Source organism: Squalius cephalus, assembly GCF_949319135.1.
Source record: "Squalius cephalus genome assembly, chromosome: 20".
Classification (NCBI taxonomy): Eukaryota; Metazoa; Chordata; class Actinopteri; order Cypriniformes; family Leuciscidae; genus Squalius; species Squalius cephalus.
In genome coordinates, this window is record NC_137141.1 from 10,402,117 (window position 1) to 10,427,877 (window position 25,761).

Below are 25,761 nucleotides of genomic sequence, written 5' to 3' on the forward strand. Positions count from 1 at the left end.
GGTAATGAAAAGAAGAAAAATCAAGGTAAATATGACTAAAACTGAGAGTATGTTTATTAGTCGTCATTTCCAAACGGCTCATATTTCACATGGACGTACAAATAACTAGATAAATTTAATTTAATAATGTGTAATTTGTGTATATTTAATGCTAACTCTAAAATTAATATTAGCATGATATTTTAGATAGATATTTTAGAGAGAAAAGGGGGGAAATGTCATTTCCACCACAGTCATTTCCACCACGGTGTTCATTGTGGTGGTAAAGACAGGTTGTAAATGACATTGTTCGTGCTAAACAGCGAATTATTTGGGCTATAATACTAAAACTTGAATATAAAAAAAACATATAATTAATTAACCCTTTCATGCATAGTGGTCACTACAGTGGACAGCTATTAAAAAAAAAACATTTTCTTAAATTTGCATGGGTTTTGATGGCTTAGTTGCACATCATCCTCTTCATTGGACCCTGGTGCATCATCCTATACATTGCAACCAAGTGGCAAGAAGTTGTGTTTTGATTTTTTCCCCCTCCAAACCAAGATGGCCAATGGTCAGTCAGAAATGCCAAGTTGCTCTGGAATATCCACCCATTCCTTCTATCCTAGGAGACTCTTGTAGGTAAAAAAAATATATATTGCAGCATCAAGCAATATCTAATGAGTCATATCACAGTTAAATTTTCCAAGTTTTGATTTTAGATTGGGAGAAAAATCTGATTAATCATCTGTCCACTAGTGAACCTCATGCATCAATGGCTAACATCAAAAAGTAATCTGATTATGTAATGCATGTTACTTGTAATACATTACTTTACTTGTAACATCAAAAAGTAATCTGAATGCATTATGCATGTTACTTGTAATACTTTACCCCCAACACTGCTCATTCAAGATGAGATTGATAAAAACTCAGAGGAGGGCTATGCTAGAAATGTGTCCATCTAACACTATCTCACGACCAATTCGTACGAATTCGTACAAATGATAAAAAGGTGGCTAATTTATCTAAACCCACGTGATGGATAGGTTTAGGCGCGGGGTCAGGGGTAGGTCATTCATACGAATTCGTATAATTCAATTCGTAAAATATGTACGATTTTGCAAAAATCGTACGATTGAGGTACAATTGAAGTCGTATGAATTCGTACGAATTAGCCACCTCGTAGAATTTGTACGTTTTCCCGTGAGATCAGGTCGGTCCGTCTTGAACATAATCAGAATTATCAGCTAATAAGGGTAAATCTCCATACTCTGGTACATTGGAGAGAGCATCTGAGTGGTTTCCACAGTTGTACCTTGTAGAGATCTCTGATGGAATCACGTCCTCATGTTCTGATATAAAAGACACGCGAAGTGCAACTTGTATGAAGTTCAATTGCCTTTGCAATATTTCACATTTATATTTTTTGTATATATTTTATAGTTTTCACATGATTTGATATAATTTTATTGATTAGTTTGTTAAATACACATACTTTATCTGTTTGATTATTGTATTACGGTATGTTTAATACAGTATCTCTTCAGTTTAAACTATAAACGCATGCTGTCCACTCAAGTGGACATCTGAAAATCTCTTTGAAAAATGTGTAAAAAAACAAAATAAAAAACAATTCAAATCTTGTTTTTCATGCCCTAAGAGCAATAAAAACACATAGGAAAAAAAATCCTGACTGAGGTTATCATAATTCATGCATGAAAAGGTTAAGATAAGGTAGTAAGGAAATATTTTAGTATTTATTATTGTTACAATATTGTTGGTAAATAAGAGAACAATAGATAAGTAAGTTTGACATGATGTCTTGGCTCTTTCTTTAAGATGGCAAGCAATACCACAGCACAGAGGTCAAGATCATATAGAGAAAGAATAAAATCAGATCCACTTAAAAATGCAGAGTCCCTCAAGAAGGACAGAGAAAGATACCTGAAGAAAAAGCAACAAGGTGTTCATTTCAAAATATTGCCTATTTTATCTGTTATTCAACATTATATTCAACTGGTTATATTAAGGTTATATTAAGGCAATGATGACATAAAGGGTTTGTTCTAGTTTGTCCTATTTCAGCATGTAAGCAGTAAAGAAAATATTTGCTGATTTTTATCACATATTTATGTTTTTTTTTTTTTTTGATTGTTTTTCATTTAAAAATATTGATTATATTTTTTTGTTCACTAATGCTGTTGCTTATTGATTTGCTCTTGTTCACCACATAGAGCAGTAGAAAAATAGTTTTTAATTGGAAGTTGCCTATCTATGTCATTTCCGCCACACACTGTCTCTTCCGCCACGCCATGTCATTTCCACCACAACACATATTTTAAAGTAAAACATATAAAAAACATATCAAAACAACTATATTCAGTGGTGTTGATAATTGTGCAGTTTGGGGTAAGATATGTGTATACACTTTGAGAAATACATGATTTTGAGTTATGATAAGTAAATGAAATGTTCCAGTGATCTAGTTTTAGGTGTTTTTTAGTGTAAACATTGTAAAATCTTTACAATTACATTTCTGAAAAATAAATAAATTACAAATTTGATCAGAGATTTGTTTGCTATATTTAACCAAATATATTTATAACAGAATATATTTGATTATTTTCTCTTCAAAACACATGTTTTGCTATGTGATGGAAATGACCGTTTTCTTGGACTGTCAGATAAAAATGGCAAAATATATATATTATTCAATACAAATCATCACAGCCAACTTAAGGGAAGGTTTCTAGACAGATTGAGAAACCAACTGATACTAAAAAACTGTTTGTAGAAATGTTTTTATTTTCTGAAACTGTCTAGCTCAAAGAGTACCATAGTTGAAGAATTACCGTTATATGTTCTTTCTCTCGCTATGCTTGTCTGTTCTCTGAAGACATTTCATATTTTGTACCAGGCCATGTTTATATTGTTCAATAAAATTTCTAATCCAAATGATAATTTTACATTTACAATATAATCTAGTTTAAATACGAATTGTTAATCGGCCTCAAAATGAATAAATGCAAAAATGTCTTTTCCTCAAAAACACCAGTTACTTTATTAAATAGAACTGTACAATAGCCACACTGTTATCGACAAATAATCATAGAAAATAACTCTGTTTGTAGGAAATCCATGACTACAAATTCTATTTTAGCAAAAAAAAAAAGAAAAAAAAAAAGGTTATTGTGGTAATTTGCTATCAGGAGGATATTCTACTAAATACGTTAACGGACATTTGGTGGGCAGAAGTTTTGCAGTCATTTTCAGAGGGTGGAGTTTGTTGTAGCTGCGCGCTGTCTGTCAACCAGGAAGTCCTCAATAAGACATATTTCACTTTCCAGATGCAAAGGAATGGCGTAAGTACAATCATATTCATCATTAATTTAATGCAGTTTATGCCCTATTAAACTGTGTATACTTATGCGAAAGCGATTCTGATGTGCTGTTCACCTGTTCATCCATGTCAGTTGATTTATGTCACGGTAGTTGCTGTGTTGTTGTTGGCATGTTTCCAAGTGCATGTGTTTCCTCTTTGTGTTGCAGTATCTGTTGTTATTAATGGATTTCAGTGACATTTTAAAATCGTTTCTGACATCAAATATGAACTACGTTTCTTTTAATATAATGTTTGCATAAAGCTGTGCAGAATTAATGGATAGGTTAAGTGGATAAAATAGTTTTGACAGCACGAATGCAGATGCCTGCTGTTATCTGTGATGTGTTTCTGTGAAATAGCATGTAATAGTACAGTATGTCCTTTCTGCTTTCTTCCAGTTTGGGCATCTTTCTGACATGAATAAGAGGAAATCTTGTGCTCTCAATGTTGTAAAACCCTCTAAGACTCCTAGGACAGATGGTAAAACACATGTACAGGATGAGGAGGAGGTTGATGAGGAAGATGAAGTCCAGCAAGATCACTCACTCTCTTCTTCGGTCAGTTTAATGATTTCCTGAACAGAACCTGATAGTGACAATGGTGCATTCATAATGAACATTACTGTGACAGTTCTGGTCCAAATAACTTTTATCCAGATGTGTAAAGAGTACCTGAAAACCTTTCTTGAGTAAAAGTACAGATACCTTACACTGAAAATGATTAACAGTATTAAAGTATTTTACTCATTCTGAGCATAGGCTCAAAGATGCACAATTTCTCAACACCTGAGAAAAACAAGAAACAGTTGTTTTGTGAGGAGAGCAATCACATGTTTAGTTTTCTAAAATCAAACTAAAACTGAACACCTCAAAATTCTAATAAATCAAGGTTGACAGAAAGTCTCAGTTTAGCTCAAGTGCTCAAAAATTATTAGCCCATGATTTACTCTCCCTCAAGTCATCCTAGGTGTCTATGACTTTCTTCTTTCAGACAAACACAATCAGAGGTAAATAAAAAAATGTCCTGGCTCTTCCAAGTTTTATAATGGCAGTGAATGGCCGGTTTCTGTTTTGAAGTCCATAAAAGTGCATCCATCATGATTAAAGTAATCCACACGGCTCCGGGGGGTTAATAAAGGCCTTTTGAAGCGAAGCGATGCGTTTGTTTGTGTAAGAAAAATAGTCATATTTAACACGTTATAAAGTAAAATTCTAGCTTCCGGCCAAATGGCCATACGCAGTCTACTTGCGTCTAAAGCATAACTTGTGACGTTGGAAGTAGCTGCGTCATGGCGTAGCGCAGATATCAGCAGAACTTCGCATTACTCGCATAGTTGCGGTTTACACTTAAGTGAAATTTTACTTTATTTTACTTTATAAAGTTTTAAATATGATATTTTTCTTACACAAACTAATCGCTTCACTTCAGAAGGCCTTTATTAACCCCCCAGAGCCATTTTTATGATGGATGGATGCACTTTTATGGACTTCAAAACAGAAACGGCCATTCACTGCCATTATAAAGCTACATTCACTAGCCTTGTTGACAAGTTTGGGTGAGTAAGGACAAAATGCACAAGAGATACTGTGCGTTCACACCGCCGCCGGCGAGAACGCCAAAGTGGCCGGAAGTCATTCGGCGGCGAGGGCGCGCAGCGCGAATTGGACGGTGAGAGCGGCGAGGAGAGTTGAAGTCAGGTCAACTTTATGGTAATGAGTTATGCCGCGGTTCGGCGGCAACCAATCAGAATGTAGAAGTCCTCCGCTTGAGAGGATTCCAGAGAACACAGTCAAGTTAACTTTGGTTCCGACCACATTAGTTTCCAAGCAAATAGAGGAGAGGTTGATCATGTGAATTTGATAAGAAGGCGCGCAACACTATTTATAGGCAATATTTTTGTGCTAGAATGCTTGTTTTTCAGTGGGAATGCAAATTAGATTAGCATTTAACTAGTGCTGGGCGGTGTACTGGTTCATACCGAATACCGGTGTTTATTTTTGTTATGATATGAATTTTTAAAATACCGCAGTACCGTGTATGTCGCTTTAATAACGATCGGAACGCGGCGCGACACTGTTTGAGAGGGTCCTTTTTCACTGTTGCACTGTGGTGATGCACGTGTTACTAAGCATGACTTTGAAGGTGGATGGGTTAAACTATAATTGATAGCTGTCAAATTATATTACAGTGTTTCCCATACATTGGTTCACAATATCAAGTTCACAATATCAACACAGCCTTTTGGAAAATCTATTTGTGGTTAGCATTGACATTGTTGAATAAACATGAGCACTGCACGTTTCAAAATCAAAACGTGGCGCGGGTGTTTTTATATGAATGTATCTGAAGTGAACTGACGGTCTTTAGAAAAGTTTCTTTGTTATTACGATTGAATCTTTCTTTTAGCCTAGAAATCTAGACGCACCCTAGCGGCAGCAAAATGTATTTTGCAGCCAGGGTATCTAGCAACTCTCCGTTGACTTTCGGAGCTGTAAAAACCTAAATTGGGTCAGGCCAATCACATCGTGTATAGAGTAGGCGGGGCGGGCTTAACATAATGACGACAGAGTTGCGACGGTTCCCTGGCTGCTACGTTACTTGAAAACAAAGAAGAGTTGCTGCTTCTGGCGAACAGTCTTTCAAATCGGCTTTGGCCGCGACTCTGGAGGACTTGAAGTTAAGTTTTTCTTTGAGAAAAGAGCAAAGAACGGCACTTAAGTCATGTGTTCGTAGTTTTGCCGGCCAGATTCAAAAGTTGAATCTATCAACTAACGTTAGCTCTGCTGTTGGGAAAACGCTCTGGTTGGTTGAAGCGCTGTCCTATTGCGTGCAGAGGGAATCTGAAAGACAGCCGTTTATCCCGCCCCTCGGATTGAGCCGTGTCTATGGTGAGTTGCCAGACCTAACATATTGATGTAGGTCTGGCTTGCCAGGCTATCTTTCTTTATCTTTCCTGATAAAGCAGCGTTTATGAGCGTTGCTGCTTTGTGTACAGCCGTTACCGGGGAAACCGCTATTTCTGCTGCTCCTAAAACGCCTCCTGCTGGCACCTCTTTGTAAACAGCCTTGCAAACCTGTATTAATACTAGTGTGGATTTTTTTCTACAATATTCACTCATGACAGTAAAATAGGGCATTCTAAGTCAATCTTCTGCAGTATTTCCTCTCTCACTCAGTGAAAAATGTGTTTTACACCCAGTCATGCTTGAAAAAAAAAAAAAACCGTCATATACCGTGAAACTGGTGTAATTTAGAAAAATACCGTGATGTGGATTTTTGGTCATACCGCCCAGCACTACATTTAACCGTGAACACAAAAGCCACACCACACAAATGGCTTTTAATTGGTTTATTTCGTTAGCAAACATGTCACTATAATTGTTGAAGTCCTCGTGAACTGGAAGTTGCAAACGACTTTTCTCCAGTGTGACGTATTTCGAAATGTAACGGAATATTGAATAGAGGGTGGGGTTTTACTTTAGCGCTCCTTCTCTCCATCTCTCGCTCATAGCAGACTATCGGTTTGAGGGTAGTGGTTAAGCGGAGGTAACTTTTCAGATTTTGATTAAAGATTACCACGGCAAACAATTTTTTTCTGTGTATTAACTTGCACAGATGAATTGTTCACCACAAGACTAGTAATACTGTATGCGCTAACAAAGTAAATAGGGACAATTTTGATTTCACGTCGACTTTAAGTTCTTTCCATCGATCAATTTCTTAGTTTCACATTTAAAAGATTCCATGAGGTTAACTTATACCCTACTTGGTCAGTCTGCACAAATAACGATCAACATGTGTGTTTGCTTTGCGGCCCCTTTAAATAAAGTTTAAAAAAAGACCAAGCATTCGATATACGTTAGAGCGTCCACAAATCTTTCTGTGGCGTCGTTGGTAGGGCGGCGAGAACGACTTTTGCCGCTCTCGTCGGTGGGGGTGTGAACGCACAGATAGGGTGCTTGTCATTTCTTATGTGTGCATCCTCGTTTCCATTCCTCGCTTCCTTTCCTTGCCGTCTTAGCTCCATCCCCTTAGGAAGCGAGGGAAGGCTACACTTGTGTATCCTCGCTCATGACTCCTCAGGAAGCTTCCTCGCTCCTTGCCTCCTCACGGCGCAATTAGAGAATTGAGATGTCCTTCAAGATGACTGAGTTTGATCGGTTTACAGGTCACAGGCTGGAGGACGGAGGAGCGAGGAAACAAGGAAGCATCAATTTTAGTATTGAGAAGCACCCATAGTACCTAGTAAATAGTAGATAGTAAAATCACTTCTTTTGTAGCAGAAATAAACTGCTGCAGAAGAAAATAGGTGATGTGCAAAATGTAAGGAGTAATTGCATTACTCATCGCAGATCTATTGGAGTAAAGAGTACATATGCTTATTCAAAAATGTAGCCAAGTAGAGAGTAAAAGTAATGTTGATGCTCAGTAAAACTACAGAGTAGCCAAAAAGATACTTAAGTACTGCAACTGATTACATTTACTTAAATACTTTACGTCACTGCATTTACTGTATCTTGTGCTGTTTCAGAGTGCCGGAGACATCGGCGTGATAGAAAGTATCACTTTAAGGAACTTTATGAGCCACCATTCGCTTGGACCTTTCAAATTTGGACCAAATGTCAACTTCATTGTTGGGAACAATGGAAGTAAGAATTTCTTTAATTCAAATTTATATAATATGAATTATTTGAATGTACAATACCAGTCAAGCATTTGGAGACACTGGAAAGCATTTAAAATAAATTGTGCCTATATATTTTTTAATGGCTGTTATTGGAGCAGATTGTGAAGGAAATGCTTATTTCATAGTTTTGATGACTTGACTTTACTGCTGTCTTAAAATGTGCAAAATACTTACAAAATGATGGGTGGATGTGTCCAGACTGTATAAATTAGTGGTTCTCAACCCTTTTGACTCCCAAGTCCCCACTTTGTCCGAGACAATATTCAAAGGCCCTCCTATTTAAGCTGATATGTACCCCTGTTTAATGTTTTGCGTATTTATTTTAAGTGTTTTTTAGCATTTTAATTAAGATTGTTATATTACATTTTAAATACATTTTTTTTTTTACTATTTTTTAAGAGTAAGAGTATAAATGTCTCAAAAACATGAAAGTATTAACAATGTTGTTATTCAAAAATCACTCTTTCCTCAATGTATTTTGTAATGCGACTCTAAGCTGGGAAAAGTGCCATTCTGACAGCACTTATAGTGGGTCTTGGTGGAAAAGCAACTACAACCAATAGAGGAACATCTTTGAAAGGCTTTGTGAAATATGGAGAGAGGTTAGTATATTTTAAGGAAAGAAGCACTAATATATCTGTATATTATAAAATAATGTATTGATCCTTTTGTTTACAGTTCTGCAGACATTAAAGTGAAATTAAAAAACAGAGGAAACGACCCTTATAAAGGTGACATTTATGGAGACAGCATCTGCATTGAGCATCGGATCTCAAGTGATGGTTGCAGAACTTGTAAAATCAAGAGTAAAATTGGTAATAGCATGACTTCTGTCGACAGGTTTTATCAGAAACAGGGCTTCCTCTCTGTTCACACATATATTGAGATTTGCTCTATTTTTAGGGCATGTCATTTCCACAAAGAAGGAGGAGTTAACTGCTATACTGGATCATTTTGGCATCCAGGTACTTTTTGTTAAAAAAATATATAGTGCAATTTAATAAAAGATTTCATGTTCTTTTACCTATTTGTAAGTAATTATTTTTGTTGACATTTTGGCTCAGGTCTGCATCAGTCAATTTAGTTAAAAATCTAGTTGTTGTAATAATTTTGTTGCTTAAAGCAAAGCACACAAATCTGTAATGTCTTTATTTCTGTATTTCATGTTACAGGTTGACAATCCTGTGTCAGTCCTTAATCAAGAAATGAGTAAACAGTTCCTGCATTCAAAAAGTGAAGCGGACAAGTACAAGGTGATTTATTTTTCATATACCATACACCAGTAGTTAAAGCAGTGATATACGCCTAACTACTTTCACGCTTTTCATCTTTTTTTTCCCTGAAGTTTTTCATGAAAGCAACTCTTCTGGAGCAAATGAAAAGAGACTACATTCACATCAAGCAGACTAAAGCCTTGACACGTGACCAGGTCGAAAGACAAGAGGAAGTGAGGCTTTACTCATATGCTAATTCATTAGTCATGTATCACCCTTAGTGTTTCTCACACTTATCTACCCACAATGCACCACTGTGGTAACATCACACATATGTCATATCTCTATATTTTTAGTGTCTCAAAGATCTCAGGCAGTTGTTCTTGCAAAAGAAAGAAAGATATGAACGCTTGTCGTCGCTCAACGATATGAGACAGACCCTAGAGGAGCTGAAAAAGAAGATGGTGTGGTGTTTGGTGCGTTATTTTAGTGTATCTTACTGAAGTGTGAAAAATTCTCTTGTTAGAGAGTCTCTGTTAAACTGTGTCTCTGTTTGTTGGTTATAGGTGAGGGAGAAGGAGAGACAAGTTGAACAGCTGAAGGAACAAATTGAAAAAGAAGAGTTTGATTGTAAAAATGAAGAAAAACTGCAGCTCTGTCAGGTTTGTGTGATTAGTCATATTGATTTGGGTTTGTTTTATAGTTTTTAGTACCAGTTAAACATCATTGTCAAAGGTGAAGTGTTTTAATTGATGATTGTTACATCTTGCATATAGATAATATACAAAAAAAAACACGATTAACTTCTTAAGAAAAAAAATCTACTGACCCCAAACGGCAGTGTGTATATATATGAAGACCTCCGATGCAAAAGCCTCTAAAAGCCACCTATGTCAAAAATGAGATAATAATATTGATTGAATGCTCTCCGCACATAGTAGCCTATACATTCATCAAATACTTTCACTTCAAACCCACTAAATCCCAGCCTCAGCCCATTCAGAAATGCCGGTACTTGGGTATAAACCTATACATAGGAGCCTTATAAAAATGTTAATATTAAAGAAAAACGTTAGACGGACTTAGAGGCTTTTGCATATATGCATATATATATATAAAAACAGTAAATACACACACTACCGTTTGGGGTCAGTAGATTTTTTTTCTCTAGAAGTTAATAGTTTTATTCAGCAAGGACACATTAAATTGATCAAAAGTGACAGCAAAGACATTTATAATGTTACAAAAGATTTCCATTTCAAATAAATTTCTATTCGTCAAGACTCCTGGAAAAAAATCTGTCATGGTTTCCTCAAAAACATTAATCAGCACAACTGTCTTCAACATTGATAATAATTTGAAATATTTCTTGAGCAGCAAATCAGCATACTACATTTAGAATGATTTTTGAAGGATCATGTGACAATGAAGTCTGGAGTAATGATGCTGAAAATTCAGCTTTGCATCACAGGAATACATTACATTTAAAAATATATCCCAACAGAAAACAGTTTTTAAATTGTGATCAAATTATTACTGTTTTTTTTTCTGTATATTTGATCACATAAATGCAGTCTTGGTGACCATAAAATACTTAATTCAGAAATATTAACAAATCTTACCAACCCCAAACTTAGTAGTCATTTTAAAAAAAAATTGTAAAAGTCTTATTGCTTTTCAGAACAAAGTTTCCACTGCTGAGAAGAGATTGCAGGACATCCAGATGAAGCTTTGCACACTTAGGGAAGAGCAGGAACAATTGGCAGAGGAGAGCCATAAAATGAAGGAGGAAATTAAAGTCAAAACAAAAGCACAGAAAAATCAGGAGGTGAGATGTCTTTGTTTTCTCTTTCTGTTTGTTATTGCTTCTTCCAATAAAATCATAAAATTGACACATGCTCACATGTATATTTTAATATCTCAAGCTACATAATACCTGCCTTTTGTTTTGATGAAGACTTGCATCTCTCCACAGTTAGAATAAGCATTTAACATAACAACTGAGCTACTTTGCCTGTTTATAGTATTTGTTATTCTTAAAGGAATATTTCACCCAAAAATGAAAATTCTTCCTTTTGGCATTGTTCTGTGGAACACAAACAATGTTTTGAAGAGCGTTTTTGCTTTTTTTGCCCATGCGGTGAAAGCATAAAGTGACAAGGGGCTGTCAATAGTTCTACATCATCGCACCATAGGCCCCTCCCACTGGCATTCGGTCACTTAATGGCTGACATTTGCCTACACTGGATGTGAGCGTCGCGTTGCGTCGCGTCAAAAGCAAATTGTGCCGTTTATAATCACTGACGCTAAACTGGAGACAGAATACAGATGCGTGGTCAGTTTCTGACATAATACACGCAATTGAGTCTGTCGACAACAGGACAGATGGAAGAGGCAAAGAACGTTAGCTGTGACGCGTTCAGTTTAAACAGCTCAAGGATCCCAGTGTCAGGAAAAAGTGGATAGTTTAATTTAATGGCATCCCGGACTGCGTCGGAGGATTATATATTATATGTTTGTTCGGAGCATTTTGTTTTGTAAACGAGCCCAAGGCACAGTGTAATGGAAAGTTTGCAAAGAAACTTTTAAAATAATTAAAAAATCCTTGACATGACCCCTTTAAATAATGGCAAAATACTAAAAATATTGCTCAACACATGTATGGACTACTTTTATGCAGTTTGTTTGTCAGCTCAAGTCATTCGCTTTCTTTCTGAATGGAAAAGAGCAATGTGAACCATCTCATTTTGTGTTGAAAAAGAAGAAAGTCTTATGGGTTTGGAAAGATCTGATGTAGAGTAAATGATTATACTGTTTTAATTTCTGGGTGAAATATAACTTTAAGTTAGCTGCTTGCTTAAAGGTGCTCTAAGTGATGTTGGGTGACGTCACCTTGTTCTTGCTGACATTAAAAGCATTGTCAAACAAAACGGAGGCTAGCTAGACCCTCCCTCCTCCTCATCCGCGCACTAACCCCCCAACCCCCACTCCCAAGTCCTTCTTGTCGGTTATTGGCTGGAACAGTTTGTTATGTTTCGTGGTGCGGGTGAGCCCAGTTTGTTTTTCTTGCCGTTTGTGGAACTTGGGGTGTCTACAGAGACCGCGTTTTTTTTCCAGTGTGTTCAGGGGACAGGCACCAAGCGGATGGTGAGGAGATGTTTGCTGTATGTGACAAAAAATGTTTTGGCCTAAAAAACGCGTGACATTGCTTAGAGCACCTTTAAAGCAGAGTCCTTGTTGATTTCTGGAGAGTTTGTATAGGTTTTTTAGATTGCCAGTTTTTCAGGTGGTTTACTTCCGCGCTGAGAATAAATTGAAACAATTAGAAAAGGAGCAATGCCTTCTTCAGGAGAGAATTCACAAAATAAGTCATGGGTGAGTCCATTTGTTGAGGGAACACCTCTAATTTTAGGCTTTCTGTTTTTCAAATTTTATGACAGTATGTTTCATGTCATACTGTAGGGCGTTTTCACACCTATCTCATTTGAAGAGTTTGGTTAAGAACCAGTTGCATTTTCTTCCTTAGTTCAGTTCGTTTAGGCATATATGAACTTGGCAATCGCACTCGGATCCGCACCAAAACAATCACTCCGAGACTGCCAATTGAAAACGAAATCTGGGGTGGTTCGGTTGAGGTGAGAAAGCAATCCGACCCAACGGACCAACAAACCAAGCGTTATCACAATTCATAATAGAAATGTGTTATATGAAAATCAGCATTTGTAATTCATCTGAAAGGATTAGCCAATTACTGCCTGTTGATTGGCATTTGTGAAATTTCCTCTATTATTATGAAAAAAATCTTTGGGAAAATCTTGCTTTGGAAGTACATGATTCGTCAAATAGGCTTCATTTGTAAATTCACCATATTATAATGAAAAACAGCTTTTTGAAAAAGCACATTTTATTATGATTTTTTTATATATACATTTAAACAGTAATAGTGTGTGAAAGAGGATATTGTGAAATGTATTAAATAATAAATGTTGTTTTTTCATGGAATTTTACAAAATAAATAGATACATTTATTAATTAATTAATTTAATTAATTAATAATTAATTACTTAAAGGATTAGTTCACCTCAAAATGAAAATGTCCTGATAATTTACTCACCCCAATGCCATCCAAGATGTACATGTCTTTCTTTCTTCAGTGGAAAATAAATTAAGTATTTTGAGGAAAACATTTCAGGATTTTGGAAAATAAATTAAGTATTTTGAGGAAAACATTTCAGGATTTTCTCAATGGCAACCAGAATGTTGAAGTTCAAGTCAATGCAGTTTCAAAGGGCTCTGAAGTGCTTCAAAGGACTCTGCACGATCCCAGCTGAGGAATAGGGTCTTATCTAGCGAAACGATCGGTTCGTCTTGTGCTGGTCTGCGACGCGTCACGCATTGTGTCATCACGTTGGAAAGGTCACGAGTCACGTCATCTTTCTAAGTTATTTGTCTGTGTACTCCGGTTCAAAAAGGTAGGGAAGGGCGAAAAATTCCATCTCATTTTCTCTTCCAACTTCAAAATCGTCCGACATCTTTGTTTTAATTTATTATTATTATTTTCTTCTTTTTTTTTCGTGACCTTTCCAACGCGATGATGCAATGCGTGGTGCGTCGCAGACCAGCACAAGATGAACAATTGTGGTTAAAAAGTATATACATTTTTATTTTTTTTTAGAAAATGACCGATCGTTTCGCTAGATAAGATCCCATTCCTCAGCTGGGATCATGCAGAGTCCTTTGAAGCACTTCAGAGCCCTTTGAAACTGCATTGACTTGAACTTCAACATTCTGGTTGCCTTTGAAGTCCATTGTGTGTAGAAAAATCCTGAAATGTTTTCCTCAAAAAACTTAATTTCTTTTCCACTGAAGAAAGAAAGACATGGACATCTTGGATGGCATTGGGGTGAGTAAATTATCAGAAATTTTCATTTTGAGGTGAACTGATCCTTTAAGTAATTATTTCAGAATAAACTGGTGCATTTAATTGTTGTTTCATTGAATTCTTTATTTATTGAATTATTTCATTTTGAGTAATTTGGTCCTCCGTAACACGTGACATGGTACACTTTGAAATGTTGCCTTGTGAAAAGCGAACGAACCAAGAAGAAAATGCTACATTGTAACAAATTAAATCCCTGTTTCAGAACAAAGCAAATGATCTATAGGTCTGAAAATGCCCATAGTTGTCATTTTTTCTACAGTATCTACAGGATTCAAATGAATATGTAGTTAATGTAATAAACTAATTTGACAATGCTGTCAATGTCACGTTTTTAGCAGTGGCAGAAGAAGTCATGAGACTGAGCACGCACAGCATCTAAAAAAAATATCTGCCTTCAAAAAACAACTGGAAGAGCTTGAGACAGAGTCCAGCGCTCTGAATCAAGAGATTAAGGACAAACAACAAGCTCTGTTTAAAGGAAGAGAGGAATATGATAAACTGAGGTAAAGTCTGGCAACTGTATTATTTATGGGGCTTGTGCCTTTAAATGACTGGACAGTGAGGAGGAAGACAGGAATGTGGTGGGACACAAGGCATATTCAAACGTTACGTGAACCGATGCAGTACAGCTTCCACAAAGTCTTAAAATGCACCTAAAATGTAAAAAAATTCACCATCTTTTGTGATTTAAACAATATTTTATATTGTAAAAATATTCTAAGTTGCAAAAACATCTTCTGTACTTCCAGAAGTCTGTCAAATTATGATTTTTTTGCATTTGTGTAAAAATGTGTGACCCTTTTAAAGACAGAACCAGCTTGGCTTGCCCAAGTGAAAAAAAAATTACCAATATGTATTTGAAATACATTTATATTCTACTAAGTATACTACAAAAACTTTAACGTATGTACTTAATATACAGTGCTATGCATAAGTTTAGACACCCATGCTAAAGTTGACTAAAAAGAGGAATAAAAAATCATCTTTTGGAAATTGAACTTAATGCCTTAATTTAAAAAATGAGGAAAAATCCAACCTTTAAGGACACCAATTTTCTTTGTGAATGAATAATGTATGGTAAATAAATAAATGTTCTTCCTTAAAATACAGGGTGCATAAGTCTGGACACCCCTATGTTAAATTCCCATAGAGGCAGGCAGATTTTTATTTTTAAAGGCCAGTTACTTCATGGATCCAGGATACTATGCATCCTGATAAAGCTCTCTTGGCCTTTGGAATTAAAATAGCCCCACATCATTACATAGCCTTCACCATACCTAGAGATTGGCATGGAGTACTTTCCATAAGATCATCTCTCAATGCAAATCAAACCAGCTATTAGGCTAACTGAAATAAAACCATGGCAATCTCTAGGTATGGTGAAGGCTATGTGATGATGTGGGGCTATTTTAATTCCAAAGGCCAAGAGAACTTTATCAGGATGCATAGTATCCTGGATCCATGAAGTAACTGGCCTTTAAAAATAAAAATCTGCCTGCCTCTATGGGAATTTAACATAGGGGTGTCCAGACTTATGCACCCTGTATTTTAAGGAAGAACATTTATTTATTTACCATACATTAATCATTCACAAAGAAAATTGGTGTCCTTAAAGGTTGGATTTTTCCTCATTTTTTAAATTAAGGCATTAAGTTCAATTTCCAAAAGATGATTTTTTATTCCTCTTTTTAGTCAACTTTAGCATGGGTGTCTAAACTTATGCATAGCACTGTAAATACCCTACAATTGTACTTTTGGCATACTAAATTGAAATACTTAAAGTGCCCCTATTATGCTATTTTAAAGTTTCCTAATGTTGTTTTGGAGTCTCCTACAACAGGTTTACATGCATCAAAGGTCAAAAAAACATTTTCATTTCATCATAATATACATTTACACATCACCACATTTTCAATGATTCTCAAACGACTCGTCAGATGAATCAATCTCTCTAAATCCCGCCTTTCCGCAAGCTACACTGCTCTGATTGGCCAGACAGTTCAGTTGGTCTACCGCGTACAGCGTGTGTCGAAAACAAAACCCCATTGCCATAACGTCAGCTCTGCTTGTCCTGAGGCTTCCTACACCGTAAACTAAACACAGTAACGAACAATGACGTTGATTTTACCATATCAATGCGAGCGCGAGTCCGAAGATGAAACATTGAAAGATCTAGTCATTCAACCCGAACCTCCATCGCAAGGATGACTCGAGCAGGACGTTTCTCAGTGATACGCTACTTAGTTTGAGGAACATTATGAGATGTTGCAACTGTAATTCCTCACCATCAGCATTAACAAGTGCATGTCCATCAACAAACCGATTATTTTACTTGTACTAATTTATTTACAGAGTATTTTTTCTAATTTATTGCGGTGAAAATGTGGAAACTGTATCAATAACAGTGCATACGTTAGCCGAGCTCTAGCGTGAATGACTGATGTAACATACGTTGGTAAAACAAATCTTGCTCCATGCTTAATCCTTCCTCAAAGTAGTGAGAATAACAGGTGGCCCACAACTGATTAGCAGAGTATTTCAGTAAGACAGTGAGAATGTCAGTTAGCAGGAGACCTACAGAATATAAAACTGAAACTAAGTATTTTGAACACCATCTTTCAAGAGCAAGCGGTGTGCGAATCCTACACTGAACTCCGAGATTTGAGAAGCAAAATAAGTAAAGTGTCGTAAGTAAAATAAAGGGCACAGAGCAAAAGTTTAGGATTATATTGCTGTGGTATCGTGTTAAAGATGAATTTTAACCACTGATTCTTCACATGCTCGTCCTTGGGCAGTGGAAAAAAACTGGCTTTACCTTCACATTGTAGAGCACAGCATCTTCTCAACATGATGCTATCCAGTATCCACAGGAATCAGCTGCAGTGTTCGAGGGGTTTCAAGTTTTCCCTTCTGTCTGCGTGCGTAATAAGTGGATAGACAATATGCTAATGTTTCATCTTGACGTCACAACGAAACGGCTTATGATTCGTTTGAAAACGATTAATTTCATTGATTCAGAGTCGACTCTTACTTTTGAAAGACAATAACTTTGTATACGGTGCACATTCAGATTTAAAACTTTGCAGTATGTTTATATTCACTCATAGCTACAGTATGTTACTCACTACGTGAAAGGTCATTTTCCAAAATCCATAATAGGGGCCCTTTAAAGTCTGCTAAATTGGAACAACTAATTTTGTTCTTAATGCATTTTAGTTATCCAGAGGTTCAACTAAAGATATACTTAAGTATATTTGATTGTGCTAAAATGAAACTATTGCAAATATACTTTAGGTACACTTTAAATATCTTGCATTTAAAGAGTTATATTATACAGAGATCATACTATCCTTACTAATAGTGATATTAAAACACTTTTTAGGTTTAACATGCTTTGTGCAATAATAGGTCCTCCAAATAAAGTTTGATTGTAATATTTATATCAATAAGTTTTAAGCGATATGTAGTAAATATGTTAATGTATTTGTAGAATTTGTATATAAAATAAATGGATTTTAAATACATTTTGGTATAGGTTTTTTTTCACTAGGGTGATCCTTATTTCTTGCAGTATTTTGATATATTACAGTATTGGAGTTTTTCTTATTTTTTTAGCATGGAGGAAAAAAACATCCAGGTCTCTCTGGAGTTCAAACTGAAGAGAAAAAAGCAGCTAATGGCCAGCAGATCCAACAGACTGAAACGGTTTGGTGATCACATGCCAGAATTGTTGGAGTTAATCGACAAAGCCTTCGCTCAGGGGCGATTCATCAAGAAACCTGTGGGACCAATAGGTGAGAGACATGCCGAATCTTCAGATTATTCACTGAAATCTTAAACACAAAACAAGTCATTATTCACCTTTGTTGTTGAATTTACCATTAATAAATGTTTTTTCTTCTTCGCTAGGTGCATGCATCAGCCTAAAGGATCCCAGTTTAGCCGTGGCTGTGGAGAGTTGCTTAATAGGTTTCATCAAAACCTTTTGCTGTGACAATTACAGGGACGAAAAAGTCCTGCAAGGACTGATGTCATCATATTTCCCAAAAGGCAGTAGGCCTCAGATAATCGTGTGCCCATTCACAGACCGTGTTTATAACGTTCAAGGCCGGTAAGAAATATTTGTGTCCAGAAATGGGAGTTTCTGGAGACCGAGGTCTTATGCATGTACGGTAATTATGACGTTTCTATGTTTTCTTGTCAGTGGAGTCAATCATCCTGAGTTTCCATCAGTGCTGGACTGCCTCAATGTCGAGAACCCTGTGATAATAAACTGCCTCATTGATATGAGGGGCATTGAGTGCATTCTGATTATCAAAGTAAGTCGACTTCAAATGTTTTTATGCAAAACCATGCTTTTTCATTGCAGATTTATAGTAATAATAAAAAAAAAAAAGAAAAAAAAAAAAAAAAAAAAAAAAAAAATATATATATATATATATATATATATATATATATATATATATATATATATATACTGTATCTTTTGCTCACAAAGGCTGCATTTATTTAATCAAATATACAGTAAAAAATATTTCTATCCTGACAACTGTCAAAGGTGGAGGGTTTTAGACGAACTCTGAAAGCACGCTGCAAACTGCTATAGTGAATGATAACCAGCCATTTAAATGTTGAGCAAGCAAGCTCATTGGCTGCAGATGCGACATGAACCAATCAGCTTGTGCCAATTAGGTAATGTTGCAAATACCATCAGCTTGCTTTAGGGACCCATCAGCCTGCGGCATCTAGAGTTTCTATGTATTAATATTGTGAAATATTATTACAATGTAAAATAATTGTTTTCTATTTTATTTCACATGATCCTTCATAAATCATTCTAATATGCTGATTTAGTGTTCAATTATTCTCAATTATTATTGATCATATTGATATTCAAATTGTAGTAATGTTTCACAGTATTACTGTTTTTACTGTATTTTTCTTCAGATAAATGCAGCCTTGGTGAATGTACTGTAAGAGACTTCTTTTAAAAACAACAAAACTTTTGACCGCATGTTTATGTGTATTATATATTTTGTTATATTTATTTCTTTTTATAAAATGTTATTGTTGGTTTTTTGTTACTTGATTTGAGACCCTGTTTTTTCTAAAAAGGACCATGCTCGTGCAAGGAAAGTAATGCAGGGTTCGACACCGCCGAAGAATTGCCGTGAAGCCTTCACTGCAGGTGGTGATCATGTGTACTACAATCGGTCTTACACCCCTGACAAGGAAGTACTGGTCAAATATCTTGGTGGTGACCCAGAAGCAGAAATACGGCAAGTGCAATCTTCATAAATATGATAATCTTTCATCAAGCTGCATTTTTTTCTTCGTTTACTAGCTCAAATCTGTAAGGCTCGAGGAGACAGCAGACTGCAGAAAGACAGGGGAAACAGAGACACAAGAGACAACACAGAGATAGGAGACTCCAGAGGGACATTCGTGATCTAAGGCAAACGATGCTTGAATATATTTGTTCTTCTCTATTGATTCACAGTCTAGTGGAGTCAGAGCTGGAGAACAATCAGGCTCAGCTTTTACGGTTCCAGCTTCACTTGAGCTCTGTGAAGGAGGACATTCAGTTGATGGAGGAGAAGTTGCGTAGTGTCATCAGGGCCTGCAAAACAAATCAGGTACTGAACTGCACAGGCTACACCATTATGCCATCCAAATTCACTTCTGTTGTTATTCCATGTCCAAACGTACCTGCGTAATTGATGCTTGCTTTAATTTAAACTTTATTTTTCCATTTTTAGCAATGCATAAATGAGGTTAAAGCTTCTATAACAGAACTTGAGAACATTGAAGAGGCACAGGCTGAGGACATCAGCTCCCTGGTGAGATGTCTATGAATATAATACAGGCTAAAAAAAAATCATTTTTATCATTTTATGACACAGAATAATATGTGATTTGTTAAATGTACAGGAAGAAGATATACAAGAGAATGAGCAGAAGATCGAATCAGAGAGGATAAATGTGAAAGAGGCTCGAGACGAATTAAAGAATCATGAGAAAGAGCTCATAAATATTAATCAGAAGTATAAAGATGTGAAAAATAAAATGGAGCAACTGTCAGATGAGACAGAACAACTGAAGGTGAGAGACAGCATTGGGTGGTCGGTGTACATCGCAGCACTTAACTTAAATATTATATAATTAAAGACTTGATTGAAGAATCGATTTTGATGTGACAAATATTGTTTCCTTGCCACTATTGGTGGTATCACTAAAACTATTACCAATGGGTTCTTACAGGCATAAAAAACTCTTTTGATTTCTGACTCTTGCATTAAAACCCCTAAGTGTCCTGTGCTAAAAAAAATAATAATAATTAAAAAAAAAAAGGGATTCATGAAAGATGTATTTTTCTTGAATAGGAGGAGCAAGTGAAGGCAGAGACTGTGTGCAGTAAACTCGATCAAACCATGAAGGTCTTGGAGAAGAAACTCGAGGATCATCAGGCCAATATTCAGGCCATGAAAGACGAGCTGTCACTCAGAGAGGAAGAAACACAGGTATTCACTCCTTTTTTTTTTCTGCCATATAATATAATACTTAGAATTGTTCTGCCATAAGAAAATGTACATATTGTTCATCCAAACAGCAGTACAGTGACATATTGGGCTTGTTAATTGTCTGGAAATTGTTTGTTGTGTAGGACTGTGAAGCCAAAGCCAAAGAGATCTGTCCTGTGCGACAGCAGGTAGATCAGAGTGCCAGAAGTATTGATGTTGAGATCACACGCCTGCGACAAAAAATCACTACGCAAGAGAGCAGCCACGGTGACAAGGAGCAAGTTATCCGGTATGCAAGGCAGGGATGTTCCAGGTTCAATATAAATTAAAGGGGACCTATTATGCTCTTTTTCAAAGTCTTGATTTTGTTTTTGGGGTCTACTAGAATAGGTTTTCATGCTTAAATGTTCAAAAAACACATTCATTTTCACATATTTTACATTATTGCAGCACTTCTGGGGTGCATTTCCCATACAACGACGTAACTCGCTGCTTAACTACCGTAGTACGATACATCGATGAAGAAACTAGCTAGTCACAACTGATTCCCGAAACCATATTGTCGCAAAGTGGTCGTTTAACCACGTTGGTTAATGTCACGCAGGTGTTGGAGTAATAAGTTGTTTTAATGAATCTGTTTGAGATTGCTTTAATGTAAGATGTTTTGCTATAATTTACAGACGTGGCATATGCGGACTATTTCTCATTTTTCTCAGTTATTTTGCTTTATTTCTAGATTCAATCATAAGCTCGTTCTTCTGTACTAGAGCACGTTCGCACATGCGCACTCTTCAAAAATGACGCTTTAAATCTCTAGACAAACCTAAAAGACGTGAATGACATTTGTATGTATTCTAAATAAAAGATACAGATTGTACTGAATGTCAGCTTGCTTATTTTGCTCAAGATAAGGATTTATTGAGTCCACATGTCATGCAAACAAGAAACTCTGCTTCTAACCACAGGTTGAGAAATGTCGTTCCAAACACACAACTTTGCAATGCTGTTTGCGAATGTTCGTTGGAACTATGGTTTCGCGAAACACCGACTCGTTGAACTATGCTGATAACGACAGAACTTGCGAGCATAGTTGGCTAACGGCGCTTTTTGGAAACGCACACCTGTTTAGTTCCAGTCTTTATGAAGCGCCTCCTTCTGGAAAGCAGAATGTGCTCTGATTGGTCAGCTGTAGCAGTGTGTTGTGATTGGTCAACCACTTAAAGCTTGAGTTTCAACACACTACTAACTAACTCAACCAGGCCCCGCCCCTTTATATTGTCTTTGGCAGGAATTATTATAATGAGGAATATTGTAACGTGTTCGTTCCTGGAAGAAAACTCAAGACTACAATAGAGGCGTTTCAGGGAGTTCAGAAACTGATATAAACTGATACAGAGAATAACTCTCTTTGGAGTGACTTTGTGCTTTGGAACTTTGCAGACCTTTTTCATGCTCAACATTACACACTAAAGAAAGTGGAAAATGTAAAAAAGAGGCCCTCTTTAAGACATTTTCGTCACATTTCCAATAAAAAAAATAAAAAAAATTAAACGGTGGTTATGTAACATACTTACAATGGAAATAAATCATGTCAGCGTTTAAAAGAATATACTGTATGTGAAGCCTGTATTTTTATTTAATTTTTTCAATTGATTTCAATTGATCAAACTTTTTTTTTTTAATCAAATCTGTAATAAATTATTGACAAATATCTTTTTTTTTTTTTTTTTTTTTCAGAGAGTACGCAGAAGCTCACAGTAATTACAAAAGCAAATCCAGCCAGCTGAGGGATCTCAGGAAGTTTATTGATCGCCTCGACAACATCATGATTGACCGTCAGGACCGATACAAATCACTGCGACGGTAACTTACTTAGGCTCCAACTGTGACTGTGACTCCAACTGTGACTTAACAGTGACTGTCCTTTATGTTTGCAGGTTTGAACACAACAGTAGTTTGCATCTGTTTGAATTGTGTGTTGTTTCGTCAGGTCACTCTCTGTGAGGTGCAAGCTGTACTTCAACAACTTCATGATGCAGCTGCACTGCTGTGGCTCGATGATATTTGACCACGTCGCTGAAACCCTGTCCATTTCAGTAAGTTACATTTTCCCATCTTGCTTGTTTTACTCAAATGCTTCACTGTTTCAAATGAATCTTTCTCAACTAATAGGATGAATCTCGTGAAAACGTGTCAATGGTCATGTTTTTTTTTCCTCTAAAGTCAGAAGTAAAAAGAGTTTTTGTACCATTAAGATGTTTTGCATTGTAACATTATTTCCATGGATATTAAGTAAATTTTCCCCTAAATTCTTGGTACTACTGTATAGTGTAATGCATCCAGATGTTTTACTTCTGAGTTTTTCTATATATTCTAAATATTCTCATTACTGAAAATAAAACATTTTATTTTGTGATTTTATAAATTAAAATCAGCATAAATTAAATGGAGTACAACAAATACTAAAATGATGAGTAAATAAAGACTTGACAATATTTTTCACAATACTGTTGAGAATGCTTTTTCTGCATCACAGAGATACATTAAATGCTTTGACTTTCAAGAAGTCTCTTATGCTTATCAAGGCTGCATTTATTGATTAAAAATACAGGAAAACAATGAAATATCTTTACAATTTAAAATAACTGTCTTCTATTGTAATATATTAATGTAAATTTAGTCCTGTGATGGCAAAGCTGAATTTTCAGCATCATTACTCCAGTCTTCAGTGTCACATGATCCACCCTAAATATGCTGATTTGCTGCTCAATAAATATTTCTTATTATCAATGTTGAAAACTGTTGTGCTGCTTCATGTTTTTATAGAAAACTGTGATGCATTTTTCCTTTTCAGGAATCTTTGATGAATAGAAAGTTACAAGAACACAATTTATTTGAAAAAATAAATTGTAACATTTTTGTCTTTACTGTCTTTGATCATTTTAATGCATCCTTGCTCTTTCTTTACAAATAATAATCTTACTGACCTCAAACTGGTATGTAATGGAAGTAACCTAACCCTAACCCTGAATGGTAGTATCTGGGTTCTTTTGTCATGTTTGTTAAATTGTTTTTTCCCAGGTGAAACCACCAGGTCAGGAAAAAAACAACGTCAGTGACATGCGTTCCCTCTCGGGAGGAGAGCGCTCTTTCTCCACTGTCTGTTTCATTCTGGCACTCTGGGAAATTACAGAGTCACCCTTCCGGTGCCTAGACGAATTTGACGTTTATATGGTACGTGCCTATATAATGAATTTGAGGACATGTGTCATGTGTTGAACATTAGTATTTCATAAATAAAGAAAGGTTTAATAAAGCTATTTTGTGTTTTCAAGGATATGCACAATCGCAGCATTTCGATGAACATGCTTGTGGCACTTTCAGAACGTCAACATCTGCGGCAGTTCATCTTCATCACCCCTCAGTCCACCAGGTAGAAAAATGAAAGTTTTATTGAAGTCCTCAGACTGATATTAGGTTAATCTCACTGAAACGTCTCTGATTGATCTCACCCCAAAAACCAAACAAAGAATTAAGCCTCTAGCCGCATTCTCTAGCCGCATTTTAAAAAGAGTAAACAGCATAAATAAAGTATACGTAAAAACGGGGCAAGGCCTGGTTGAGTTAGTTAGTAGTGTGTTGAAACTCGCGGCTATGGTAAGGAGCGTGACATTTCCAAAACACGCCTAAAGTGGTTGAACAATTACAACACACTGGTCCAACCGACCAATCAGAGCACATTGCGCTTTTCGGAAGGAGGGGCTTCATAGAGACTTGAAATGAACAGGGCTGCATTTCACAAAAGAGTCGTGGGCTAAGTTGATTGTAGAAGCCAATGGTGGCAATGGTTTTACAATCTTTGTGAAAAACAGCCCTTAGTGTTACTGACAGACTGAGAAGTGAGGTGCTGCAACAATGTCAGATATGTGAAAAAAAAGTATTTTTTGAACATTCAAGCATGAAAACCTATTATAGTAGACCCCAAAAACACAAGACCCCAAAGACCACAATCTTTGCCTAAAGCTGGTTTCTTGAATACTTGGTGAACTAGTGCTTGCTTAAATCATTTGCAGACTTTAGTTAATCAAATGCGTAATTGTAAACTGAGCAAATAACAAGCCAAAAGCGTATTATTCCTTTAATGAGAACAATTTCTTTGAAATGCCGATTTTCGCCCAGGGTCTCATTTGTTAAGATGCTCTTAATGTGTTGCATTCAAAGTCATTTTGAGATCCAAAACACTGCCTGTCCAGGCAGCACTGAATTCTAAAGTTGATATAGTGATATTATATTAAGTTTTTATACATATTATATATAAATATTAATGTTTTCTTCATTATCTTTCAGCCATCTGCCTAAAAGTGCCAATATTACAATCCACCAGCTTCAGGATCCAGAGAAAGTAGCAGAGGAGGAGTGAGATGTGCGACAGGCATAGACATTGCCTGGAGAGACTGTACTTAGAAGTTTGCAAAGTTTATATGCCATGCCTGTACAGTTTGTTATGCGTTTGCTTTTATTTATATTTAAAGAACGTTTTATGGTTCTAGTTCCTTTGCAAAGGACGTTTTAAAATTGCATATGTGTGATTGTGAACAGTCAGTTAAGTCATCTTGCTTCCTTCAGAGCATTTGTGTTCATCTGGTCCTTTGGGAAAAGAAAAAAGGAGGTTCAGTTTTTGTTAGCACCTGTTCATGACGGTTTGAGTATGTTTACAGCTAGTATTTGTCAGTTTAAACCAGCATCCTCTGTAATGAACCACAATGCTTTTCCTAGTTATTTCATTTGTGGTCACACACGACTAAGCACCTGCATTCTGAAAACAACCCATGGATAGTTTATTGATTTTAATCACAATGTCGTCAGTGCAACTGTTACATACCGAGCTTAAGACATGCCACAAATAAAACACAAACCTCATATTACACAATTAAATGACTGCTTGAATTTGGCTTTACCGTATTAGGTACAAATATTTACAGGGCAAAGATATACACTATTTATTGGGCATTTGCATTTTACAAAGATCT

General features: G+C 36.1%; 1 protein-coding gene across 1 annotated transcript; it reads left to right on the forward strand.

Annotated features, from left to right (window-relative positions):
- The first annotated feature begins 3,256 nt into the window (after positions 1-3,256).
- Positions 3,257-25,659, forward strand: smc6 (structural maintenance of chromosomes 6). Its single transcript, XM_079853905.1, has 27 exons — positions 3,257-3,347; positions 3,766-3,924; positions 7,899-8,016; positions 8,551-8,656; positions 8,733-8,869; positions 8,958-9,019; positions 9,227-9,307; positions 9,400-9,501; positions 9,625-9,744; positions 9,835-9,930; positions 10,950-11,096; positions 12,555-12,643; positions 14,546-14,713; positions 17,826-18,004; positions 18,120-18,321; positions 18,415-18,529; positions 19,326-19,489; positions 19,711-19,846; positions 19,970-20,050; positions 20,142-20,312; positions 20,594-20,731; positions 20,875-21,020; positions 22,469-22,594; positions 22,722-22,827; positions 23,813-23,965; positions 24,067-24,164; positions 25,079-25,659. The coding sequence occupies exons 1-27, from the start codon at positions 3,333-3,335 to the stop codon at positions 25,149-25,151; spliced, it is 3,288 nt and encodes a 1,095-aa protein (XP_079710031.1). The 5' UTR covers positions 3,257-3,332; the 3' UTR covers positions 25,152-25,659.
- The last annotated feature ends 102 nt before the right edge of the window (positions 25,660-25,761 follow it).